Here is a 12,375-nt window from a genome sequence, read left to right as displayed (position 1 = left end):
AGCTAAGAATGGCCTTAGTCAGGGATGTGACCTATGAACCCAATGGAGTCCTCTGCTGAAGTAGGAGAACCTGTGTGAAGGGCGGCCATCTCAGCAGCACTCCGCTAATCAGCCGTTTATGGTAGAGTAGGTAGAAGGGAAACACTCTTGAGTTTAAAGGCATATGTCAACCTGCTAGGAGTCTACCAAATGGCATTTAAAGGATTCTGAGGACCTGAGGAGAAAGATTCTGTGGCCTGAGAAGACAAAAATTAAAGTCTTTGTGCAGAACTCAAAGTGATATATCTGGCAAAGACCTGGAACTGCTCATCACTGGCCGAATGGAATATGGTGGGGGCAGCGTCATACTGTTGGGTTCTTCTCAGTGGCAGGGACAGGAAGACTGGTCAGGAGAAAAGGAAAGATGAATGCCCTTGGAGTAGAAAGAGGTCCTTGAAGAAAGGAAGTCACTGCACACTGGGGAGAAGATGGCAAATATCATCATGTTATATAAAAGAGGTGGCAGGGCAGATCCAAGCAACTAGAGGCCAGTGAGCTTAACATGCATCACAGAAAAATTAATGGAAGGAATTATTAAGGAGGGGGCGGCACGGTGGCGCAGTGGTAGCGCTGCTGCCTCGCAGTTAGGAGACCCGGGTTCACTTCCCGGGTCCTCCCTGCGTGGAGTTTGCATGTTCTCCCGTGTCTGCGTGGGTTTCCTCCGGGCGCTCGGTTTCCTCCCACAATCCAAAGACATGCAGGTTAGGTGGATTGGCGATTCTAAATTGGCCCTAGTGTGTGCTTGGTGTGTGGGTGTGTTTGTGTGTGTCCTGCGGTGGGTTGGCACCCTGCCCAGGATTGGTTCCTGCCTTGTGCCCTGTGTTGGCTGGGATTGGCTCCAGCAGACCCCCGTGACCCTATTCGGATTCAGCGGGTTAGAAAATGGATGGATGGATGGATTATTAAGGAGAAGATTGGACAACACCTGGCAAGGACAGAAGTTATTAGGAACAGTCAGCTTTGGGTCAGAAGAGGGAGGCCGCGTTTTACTAACATTCTGGAAATCTATGAGGAGCCAACAAAAGGATACGAGCAGAGTGGAGCAGATAAGATTATTGATCGGGACTTTCAGAAAGCATTTGATGAGGTGCGACATGAGAAGGCGGGCATCAAACTAAAAGAAGTGGCACTTCAGGGTGAGGTGGGTGCAGAATTGGCTCAGACACAGGAAACAGGGTGAGATGGTGCAAGAAACCTTATCAGAATTGGCCGAGTGGTGGCCAGCAGGGGTCAGTGCTGGGGCCGCTTCTATTTTTAATATATATAAGTGATTTAGATAGGAATATAAGTAACAAGCTGGTTAAGTGTGCAGATGATACCAAGATAGGTGGATTAGCAGATAATTTGGAATCTGAAGGACTGGGATAGCATACAGACTTGGGCAGATTTGAGGACAATGAAATTTAATGTCAAGAATTACACACAGGAAGTAAAAATGTGAGGTTTAAATAAACAATGGGGGTCTGAAAATCGAGAGTCCACCTTATGAGAAGGATTTAGGTGTCATAGTGGACTCTAAGCTATCGACCTCCAGACACTGTTCAGAAGCCATTAAGAAAGCTAACAGACTGTCAGGTTATATAGCGCCTTGACGTGTGGAGTACAAGTCACAGGAGGTTCTGCTCAAGCTTTATAACACACGGGTGAGGCCTCATCTGGAGTCCTGGGTGCAGTTTGGGTCTCCATAAAGCCATAGCAGCACTAGAAGAAGTCCAGAGAAGAACAACTGGGCTGATTCAGGGCTACAGGGGCTGAGTTATGAGGAAATATTAGAAGAGCTGAGCCTGATGGAGATGAAGAGGATACCTGACTGAAGTGTTTAAAATGATGAAGGGAATTAGTCCAGTGGATCGAGACGGTGACTTTAAAATGAGATCATCAAGAACACGGGGACACAGTTGGGAACTTGTTAAATTTCATACAAACATTACAAAGTTTTTCTTTACACAAAGAACGATAGACAGTTGGAATAAGTGACCAAGTAGTGTGGTGTCAGGAAGACGTTAGGGACTTTCAAAACTCGACTTGTTTTTTTGGAAGAAATAAGTGGACAGGACTGGCGAGATTTGTTGGGCTGAATGGCCTGTTCTCATCTAGATTGTTCTAAATTCCTGCTCCAGAGTGGACGGCACCTCAGCCTGGGTTGACTGTTCTCCTTTCAAGTGCAATAACAACCTGACACATACAGCCAAGACAACCCTGGAGTGGCTTTGGGACAAGTCTTTGAGTGGCCCAGTCAAGGCCGCCGCAGACCTAAACCCCATTGAACACGTGTGGAGAGACCTGAAGATGGCAGTTTACAGACGCAAACCCCCATCCAGTCTGAAGGAGCCTGAGAGGATCTGCCAGGAAGAGTGGGAGAAACTGAGCAAATTCAGGTGTGCAAAGCTAGTAGAGACTTAGCCAAGAAGACTCGAAGCTGGATTTGCAACCAAAGGGACTTCTACAAAGTACCAAAATAAAAGTCTGAATGCTCATATGAAGGAGAGATTTAAGTTTTTCATTTTTAATAATATACTTTTTCCCTTTGCAAAACTAAGCAGTAATAAAGTGGAAGAAAAAAATGCCTAACATCTGTCAGACTTTAATGTTTAATGTCTTTATTACATACATGCGCTCCAATTGTCATCGCCATATCTGTCAATGTGTCCGCATTAAAACAACTGAGCTCCCAGTGGACTGAATTTCATTTCAGTTTAAACTTAATCTTCAGGAAGAGTAGTTGGGAAAGTTCCATTTTATTTCCAATTTCAAAAACTCCCATGTATAATGCACTGCAAAATTTTCAAAACAGTCCGCCTTTATTCAAAAGAGAAACTTTGAGCTCAAACTCAATGACTGAATTTGCTCATTCAGATTGACTTTGAGCGAGAGGATACTTCACAACACGTATTTACATCTGTGTCTTTGATGAAGTAAATTAGCAAAAATGGAAAATGGTCAACTAACCTACTTGAATTCAGCAGAATGTTACACCATGAGAACATTTTCTGATGTGTCATCTCTTGTAGGTCTTTGTCACAGAAGTGAATTCTCATCGTGATCAAATAATAGAGCTGGACAAAACTGGAACACATCTGAAATACTTCAGTCAGAAGCAAGATGTCGTCCTCATTAAGAATCTCCTGATTAGTGTGCAAAGTCGGTGGGAGAAAGTGGTCCAGCGGTCTGTGGAGAGGGGCCGCACCCTAGACGACGCGAGGAAGCGGGCTAAGCAGGTTGGTGGAAAGGCTCTCTGTAGAATTTTAAGTGTGAGTGCATATATACTGTGTGTGTCTGTGTATTGTAAGAGCAGGAATTAACGGTCCGCGTTGGAAACAACATCTCCAGCACCATCATCATCACGCTAAACGTACTCGGCACACTTCTGTTCACTTAGCAGACACATGAATGTAGTTTAATAGATAGATAAGAAAGGCACTATATAACAAATAGAATGGTTAATAAATAGATTGGCCTGAAACAACAACAACAATATTTATTTCTTTAGCACATTTTCTTACAAATTATGTAGCTCAAAGTGCTACATAAAAAAAAGAAAAATAAGATTAGGCAATACTAAGTAACAAAGAATAAAATAAGGTCTGATGGCCAGGAGGACAGAAAAATCAAAGTAAAACTCCAGAGGGCTGGAGAAAAAAACAAAATCTGCAGGGGCTCCAAGGCCACGAGACCACCCAGCCCTCACTGGACAAAACACTACAAGAAAGACACTACATAATAGATAGATAGATATTAACTTTAGTGTAGTAGGCAAGATAGATAGATAGATAGATAGATATGAAAGACACTATATAATGAATCATAGATATGAATGCACTATATGATAGTTGGATATGAATGGCACTATATGATAGATATATAGATATGAAAGGCACTATATAATAGATATATAGATATGAAAGGCACTATATAATGAATGATAGATATGAATGGCACTATATAGATAGATATATAGATAGATATGAAAGGCACTATATAATAGATAGATAGATAGAAAAGGCATTATATTATCAATGGATACATAGATTAAATGATGGATAGATAGACATGAAAGGCACTGTATAACAAATAGATAGATATGAAAGGCACTATATAATTGATTGATAGAACTTTATTTGTCCCTAAGGAAAAGTTTGACTTTTTACAGACACTCTTTAAATAAATACATAAATAGATAGATAAATAAATATATGTACACACACATCAGACAAACTAAAAATGAAGAAAATTAAAAAGAAAAAAAGCCTCTGCATTGACAGTCCCAGACCCAGTGAGGGGCTCTACATGTGGATTGCTGTTGGGATGAAGGACCCCCAGTCGTGTTTCTTCACACACTTTTACTGAGTAAGTCATTGGCTGCAGGTCCTCAGTGTTGGTGTGTCACAGAGAGGATGTGCAGCGTTGTTCATAATGTCACTCAGTTTTGTTTTCATTCTTTCCTCCTTTACAACCTCCAGGAGGTCCAGAGTGTGCCCCATAACGGAGCCTGCCCTTCTAATTAGCTTGTTGATTTGGTGGGCCTCACTTGAGGTGATGTTACCAGTCCAGCACACCACATTGACCATCACAGAGTTGTAGAAAATGTTAAGAATGTCACTTCCCACATTAAAGGACCACAGTGTCTTAAGGATCAACTGGCTTCTGTAGTTCCTCCGTGTCTAACCTGTCACTGATGTGGACCCCCAAGTACTTGTAGGAGTGGACCACCTCTACATGCAATCCTTGAATAATGACTGAATATGGATGCTGTTTGGTGTTGTGAAAGTCAATAAGCAGTTCTTTGGTTTTGCTGATGTTGAGTTGCAGACAATTCTCAAAGTTCTCCCCCTGACTCCTCTCCTCTGCCTCATCCTCTATACACCTCATTAGTGCCAAATCAGCTGAGACTTTCTGCAGGGGACTTGACCTGCTGTTATATTTGTAGTCAGAGGTACAGTATATGACTACGTCCTACTGTAACACCTTCATTAAGTTTGTGGGTGACAGCAGGAGAAATGAGTCAGTTGACAGAAGTGGAGACATGACGATGGGCAGACTGGTACAAGGGCAGCAATCTGGCCAAAGACGCAGACTTCTTGCACCTTGTAATGAGCTCACCACTTTGGCCGTCGATCTTTCAGGTCCATGGGAGCATGCGCTGCTCCGTTGTACCTGCAGTTTGTTAAAATCCTTGTGAAGAAAGAAAGGAAGAAAGAAAGCTGCCCCGTTTCATGAGTAAACTGACATTTCTTTGCTTTTCTTATTTTTCAAATAGTTCAGTGAAGCCTGGAACAAACTGATGGAGTGGCTGGAGGAATCTGAAAAGGCTCTGGACTCTGAGCTGGAAATTGCAAACGATCCAGACAAGATTAAATTGCAGCTGGCACAGCACAAGGTAATAAATCTGAATCCTTCTACGCACTAAGCCGCTGATAGGATTCCTATTTTTGTTCTTTCTCAGCGCTGAAATTGTTGGCTTATGCCGTGGATCATAAAGACGGATGAGCCAATCACGGCTGTATCTACTTCAGTGCTGTCATGTCATAGACATTTTAAGCAATAAGTTTGAAATTTGATTTCTGCACACTTTGTGGGCCCCAGCCTGATTTAGAGAAAACTGAACTCTTTTAATTTATGGGGTGCCGCAGATGCCAAAAGTCTCTGTATATAATGTTTGTCTGTCACTACGATGCAAGTTCTTCATCTTTTTCTTTTCGTGTGCTTCATCAGTGTTGCAAAAGGACAGTTTGGAAAATGTCTCCTGTATTTTGTTTTTAGAAACAGTTTTTGCGCATACTTCAGCCTGTTGACATTACTGATAAACAACTGACGATAAAATGCTTCATACATTTACTTCAGTTCACTTCACACTCGCTCCGCTTATCCTGCTGATTGCTGAGGTGCGTCATCAGGTGAGGGAATTGCCAGCTCTAGAAAAAAATTTTGGGGTGCCAACTAGGTCACCCCATTTAACTAACACGTTGGCACATCAAAGTTTTCCAAAACCAAGAATATCAAAAAAAAAATGGCCACACGCGTTAGGGTTATATGGCTCTCTTAAGTGGGTCTGTATTTGGAAAATTGCTCTAGGGGTGCTATACAATAACTGACCCTGCACTCTGACCATCATCATCATCGATCTCATTTGGAGGAGCTCCGTCCAGCAGTCTGCTTGGTTCAAAAGAAGGATTCCTCCTTCTGGGGTGTCTGGGATTTATATTGGTCTGACCAGAGAGGATGGAGTCACTTGGTCTCATTGGGCATCTTCTTGGCACTGTGGAGGGAAAGAGAGTTAGTGATGTAGCCCCCCTGACATCCCAGAGTGGTGTTACATACCTCAGATGAGCCCTGAAGGTGATATGCATGTGTGACCGGTGGCCTGCTACTCAGCAGGCCAACATGTTCTCAGGAGCTCCTTCCATCTGCTCGTGGTAAACTTCTAGATGCTCCCAGGCCATTGCAATCATTGTGTCCTAAGTGTACCGCATATCCTTCCTTCCTTCCTTCCTTCCTTCCTTCCTTCCTTCCCTGTTAGGCACCCTGAGTATATTCTGTCTGCCCAAGCCACCTCAGCAGACTCCTCTCCATCTCAAGAAGCAGCGGTTCTTCTCAAGTGTTCTTCAGTACTGCTGAGCTCCATGAAGTGTACAATACAATACACTTTATTGTTGTATAGCCCAAAATCATACAAGGAGTGCCACAATGGGCTTTAACAGGCCCTTCCTGTTAACATCCCCCCAGCCTTAACTCTCTAAGAAGAAAAAGAAAAACTCCCAAAAAAACCCTTGGTTGGGGAAAAAATTGGAAGAAACCTCGGGAAAGGCAGCTCAAAGAGAGACCCCTTTCCAGGTAGGTTGGGCGTGTAATGGGTGTCAGAAAAAGGTGGGACAATACAATAAAATACACAGAACAAAACACAAGCAATCCTCAATACAGTATAAAAGTAAAAAATTACAAGTATGGAGCAGAATTTAATAGTAGATGATATCCCATAATACGATTTGGATTTATTCAGAGTCCTGGAGACCTCGGCCATCAAGCTGCCTCCCCACACTGGCCATTCCACAGCTGAATCAGCTCAGGGCCAGCCAATCTGATGATAGGACCCTTCTACCCCACGATTCCTGCGATCTTCCATCAGATATGACTTTACCTTAGGCTGGCAAAACAGCTTGGCAGGTGGGCCGTGGCACCAAGTGCCACATTTGAGTACCGAGAAGAGAAACAGAATAGGTGAGGGTTAGTAACAAATTATAACAATCATATTACTTATGTTTAAGTGTTAATGACTAACGACTGAGATGCAGTCTGTAAAGTTAATCAGCAGCTCTAGTCAGGGTGTGCTAAACTGAAGTAGTGAGATTTGAAAGCTGAGACCGAAGGGGCATCTCTTATAGTAGCAGGCAGACCAGTCCGCAGTTTAGGGGCCCTGTAGCTAAAAGCTTGACCTCTCATTGTTATTTTATTAATCCTGAGTAACATAAGCAGACCGGCATCTTGAGATCTTAATGTGCGCTCAGGTTTGTAAGTCATGGTAAGTTCAGACAAGTAAGCCGGACCTCTGCCATTTAAGGCTTTATATGTTAAATGGAGGATTTTGAAATCTGCCCTAAACTTAACGGGGAGCCAGTGTAAGGATTTAAGAACTGTGAGAGTGAGCCCAGACACCTCATTTTGACCACTTGTACTCACAATCTAATTTTTGGTGGTCACTGCCAAGGTGAGCTAGTGATTTTAAACTGACATGTAAGTTGAGAGCTTTGTCGAGGGTCTTAGTTTTGTCTTTACCTCCAGGGTCGGTTACAAGGTAGTGGCCAGAATGATCCAGAGTCTCTACTCCAAGGTCCTCATGTAGCGTTGCGCTCTTGACCCAATCACAGACAATGAATGCCAGCCACCTCATTTTGCCCACACGTACTCACAATCACATTCTGTTGGTCACCACCAAGATCTCCCGAGCATTGGGAAGGCGATTTAGACTGACAACTAAATTGGGGTATGTCACCCTTTTGCCTGCAAGGTCCATTACAATGTCCACAAAAGTTCTGCCACTTCAACTATTTGCCGGTCGATCCAACTTGAACTGTTGTTAAGTGAGATAAGAGTTAAGACAAGGGCAAGGTTTGGGGGTCTGTCAAAAAGCAAAGCCAGTTAAGGTCCATTCAGGCATCCCTTATGTGATTTTGGGTTATGCAAGAAATTGTTGTTTTGTCAATCCGGTTGTGATGCCTCTGTCACGTAACATTTGGTACAGGATTCATAAAAGAATGTAATGCGCCATCTGTTGGAAAGCTGGATAGACACACAGACACTTGTCCTTTAATTAAGATGGATAGTACTGTATATTATTTTACATTGGTGCCAGGAGCAAATGCACCTGTTTGTGGCAGTCACAATGTCAGTGGAGGTTGGCTGTACTGATCGCTACACTAAGTACTTCCAAAGATGGTGTGAACTTTCAACTCCTGGTCATAAGAGGCAACGGGCATCTTCTTTAATGGACAGAAAAGTGGGAGTTGTAGAGAATGGAGAGGCAGGTAGAGTCGGCTTAATTTTGGCTGGGCGACTTCAGAATGGTGGAGCAGGCTGGCATCTTCTATGACTGTCCTAGTGGGCACACATGAAACATCACACCCTGGGTACTGGATATACTGGATATGCTTATGCATGTGAATGTTGTATGGTTCTGTACATTTCTCTTTCTAGTATTAAACCTATAAATGTGATTAAATACATTGAGCCTGTCTTTAGCGAATGGCACTATATAAGAATCAACTCACTTCATTCTTCCTTGTGAAAATATTTCCAAAATGTTTTTTAAGAAAGTCTTGTTCCATTTAATTTGTTGCCATGCAAAACACCGCTGCACCTTTAACTTTATCCTTATGCTTCCATTTTCTTTGAAATACAGGAGTTTCAGAAGGCCCTCGGAGCCAAGCATTCCATGTACGACACGACCCTCCGTTCGGGCCGATCGTTAAAGGAAAAGACCTCCCTGAATGACGACAACCAGAAACTGGATGACATGCTAAGCGAACTGAGAGACAAGTGGGACACGGTGTGTGGGAAATCTGTGGAAAGGTGCGTGGAGCGATTTGTGATTCAGGCCGAGGTTATTCATAGTAAGAGCTGTAAATGAGTAAACTGCTGTTACCTTCTTCTCGTATAGTTTGGTTGGGAGCAGGCACTGATAGCGCGTTGCCGCACCCACCACATGACCAACTACCTGGATTGGGACCCGAGTACAGCGGGTGACACCTCAGCACCACATGAGTTTGAATGGAATGGAACAGTGGGAGGTTTTTTACGGTGGCTGGAGGGCTAATCCTGCCACCAGCCCCCAAGTTGGAGGACCTGCTTGCAGATTAATGTAATACCCAGGAAGCAGCAATTGCAGGTTAAGAGTTACTTCTGGCATTTACAGGATTTGAACTGGCAACTTTCTGATTGCCAACACAGAACCCTACACTAAGAGCCACCACTCATATAGTGAGAACTTTCAAAATTCAGTTTATATTTACAAGAAATTAAATGGTTGAAAAATTGAAATGGGAGTCAAAGAAAAGACAGATGACAGACCAAAGGTGTGAAATACAAGGCTTCTTGTGGGGTCTGGGACCCCCTAAATTAACCCTTAGGTGTCCCTCAAAATCAAAATTGTGGCTAATCCCCAAAATACATTTTAAAATCATGTTCTGATGTTTTTCACTCGCTCAGTGGCTGGGGTGAGACATATTATAGTGAGTGGAGATAACCAGGTGTCTCATTAATAAAACTTTGCATGGATTTGATTGCGAAAATATGTACACATCAAAAAAAATCTGATTTATAAAACCTGCCATACGCGTTATAAATTGCACTCACCTTGTAAATGTGCGTATGTTAACGAAATCAACCTCATACATATGTAATCACGATGCTGCAGGACTTCATTGGCTGGCAGAGCAGCCTCTCGCCTGATGTGTCAAGACCCCGCCCCCTGCATTCAAGAGTTTCTGGCTGTGCTCTACAACTTCTTCTTCTTTCAGCCGCTCCCGTTAGGCAGTTCTATCCTTAGTATCCTTCTCCCAGTATACTCAGCATTTCTCCTCCTCATATGTCCAAACCAACGCAATCTCGCCTCTCTGACTTTATCGCCCAACCGTCCCACCTGAGCTGACCCTCTAATGTCCTCATTTCTAATCCTGTCCAACCTCGTCACACCCAATGCAAATCTTAACATCTTTACCTCTGCCACCTCCAGCTCTGTCCCCTGTGCCACCGTCTCCAGCCCATATAACATAGCTGGTCTCACTACCATCCTGTGGACCTTCTCTTTTACTCTTACAACTAAGAGGACAAAATCAAGCGGGCCATAATAGCACCTGTCTTCTGCATACTGGGGGTCAGGAAAGGGCATAAGATGCCAGCATCTGAGCAGGTAGCCACTATTCCCTGGCACATGTAGTGACGTGATACAATAAATAGTGCTGGCCATGTTGAAACACTAAGGGGTTCAGCCAGTCACCATGTGCAGCACCGTCATGTCTGTAAAAACCACTTTTGCCTCAAAATAAATGAATCAACCAGGCCAACAAGCCACAACATTAGTCAGATTCATCTTGGCATCACATATGACTTGTGTATTAATGGAATGTAACAGCCTATGGTTAACAAAAGCAGCTTGATTCTCGCTAGGTGCCCTTATTGCAGTATGGGTGCAGTCAGGTGTTCAGATTACGTTAGGAGAACCAGAGATGGCTGCCAGTTGCCTTTTTATGTTGATAACAACATGTTATGTTTCATGTACTACGACTGATGGGGGGCATTGCAGCACTCCAAATCTCAGACACCACCACACAGACACAAGTCCCAGGTTCATAAAAATGTATTTATTTTTAACTAAATCTAAATCTTCACAATGGTCTCCAATGCACACAATACCTCTTTATCTCATTCTGTGCTCTCCTGCATACCTCCAGGTGAGCTTTGTCCTCCTTCCCAACTCCGACTTGGATGTGGCAGGGCAGTTCCTTTTATCTTAGGCCCAGGAGTACTTCTAGTGCCAGGGCATAGCCTGATGGAAGTATTTGAGGGTCAATTGGATGTCTCAGAGTGTAAGGATCACATATCCCTGCAGCACCCCCTGGAGGCACCCATGGGACATGACAAGGCTGCTCTATCGGACTCCATTTCCCAGCGTGCCTTGCCAGTGTCCATACTGGTAGAGTCACCTGAGGAAGCTGCATTCTATTGTTTTGAGGGTGGGGGGCTTGCAGCCTTGCTAAGTTGTCTCCCCTTGCTCTTCCATCCTACGGGTAAGGGATCAGAACCCACCCTGACTGGGACGCCTGCACAGTTGTGCTGTCCATCACAGTATGTACCCCCTCACCACACGAAAAGTGGATTAGCGCCTTGCCAGTCTGTTAATGGCTTACTGTACAGCGGGCATGACGGAGAGAAGCTTGGCTGAGATATTCCTGACCTGTCAGCCAGTGACCTGAGAAGTGGCACCTAATAGCCGATATTCAGCTGACGACAAACCAATAGGTTCTTCGGTGAAAACTCGCAGCATTGTCCCTTGTAAAAGAGAACTAAAATACATCCTAGTCATCACTTCTGAGGTTTAATATGTCACGTCAACGCATTCTACTGACGGCACAATTATATGGATTATTATACAGGTGAGTCTTTATTTAGCTGGCTTGTTCAAAGGTGTCGTCATTTCCCAGTTGCTCCAAAATGTTGTACACGCACAGGTCAGAGTTGCCGTCAATATACCCATGATCCCCCATCGAGATTTTTTTTTTATAAATATCAACCTTTTTTTTTTAAAAATTATGGTTACGCATATTTCAGGCCTCTTCTTGTGCATAAGCAAGCTTTATAAATGAGGCCCCAGGAGACACAAACATGCGGCTAAACATAGTGAAGGACAGAAAGGGGTCAAAGCCAGAATAATCACAGAGACCGAGCGAACAAGACCCGCGGGGCAATCAGAGAATCGAAAGCCAAGATCGCCAAGGGATTTTCCACTTTCCTGGCACTTGGCCTACATGCCTACTAAAGAACTTCTGCCACACACGGAAGCCGCGGGTACAGCTGTCTGGCTCTGAAATGGAAATTAAGGATAAGGGTGTTACACCGTACTCCACTTTTTTTCCACATTGTTTACCTCAGACCAGAGGGTGACTTTTGGGACAAACAGTGGCAGCCATCTTTAGGCTGGCAGGGTTCAAGCCAGTATAAAGAGATTTATCGATGATACTGGTAATAAAAGTGAGAAGAAAAGGCAAAGCAGCCATAACCAAAAAAGAAAGCATGGGGTCAAGAATACAGGTAAGTTGGCCTGGTGGTCATGACAAGCTTATGAAC

The 12,375-nt window shown here is 43.7% G+C and overlaps 1 protein-coding gene across 13 annotated transcripts in view; it reads left to right on the top strand.

The window, feature by feature from the left end:
- The window catches only part of dst (dystonin), a 413,393-nt gene extending 404,218 nt beyond the window's left edge, over positions 1-9,175 (top strand). For all 13 annotated transcript variants that reach the window (XM_039739122.1, XM_039739120.1, XM_039739118.1 and 10 more), the window contains 3 exons: positions 3,051-3,257; positions 5,297-5,416; positions 8,933-9,175. In XM_039739122.1, the coding sequence (XP_039595056.1) occupies positions 3,051-3,257; positions 5,297-5,416; positions 8,933-9,160 (555 nt within the window). In that variant the 3' untranslated portion in view covers positions 9,161-9,175. The remainder of the gene's footprint in view (positions 1-3,050; positions 3,258-5,296; positions 5,417-8,932) is intronic.
- Positions 9,176-12,375: the final 3,200 nt, after the last annotated feature.

Source organism: Polypterus senegalus, chromosome 16 (genome assembly GCF_016835505.1).
Source record: "Polypterus senegalus isolate Bchr_013 chromosome 16, ASM1683550v1, whole genome shotgun sequence".
NCBI lineage: Eukaryota > Metazoa > Chordata > Cladistia > Polypteriformes > Polypteridae > Polypterus > Polypterus senegalus.
The sequence above is the reverse complement of the archived record's forward strand: the minus strand, read 5'-3'. Positions and strand labels throughout refer to the sequence as shown.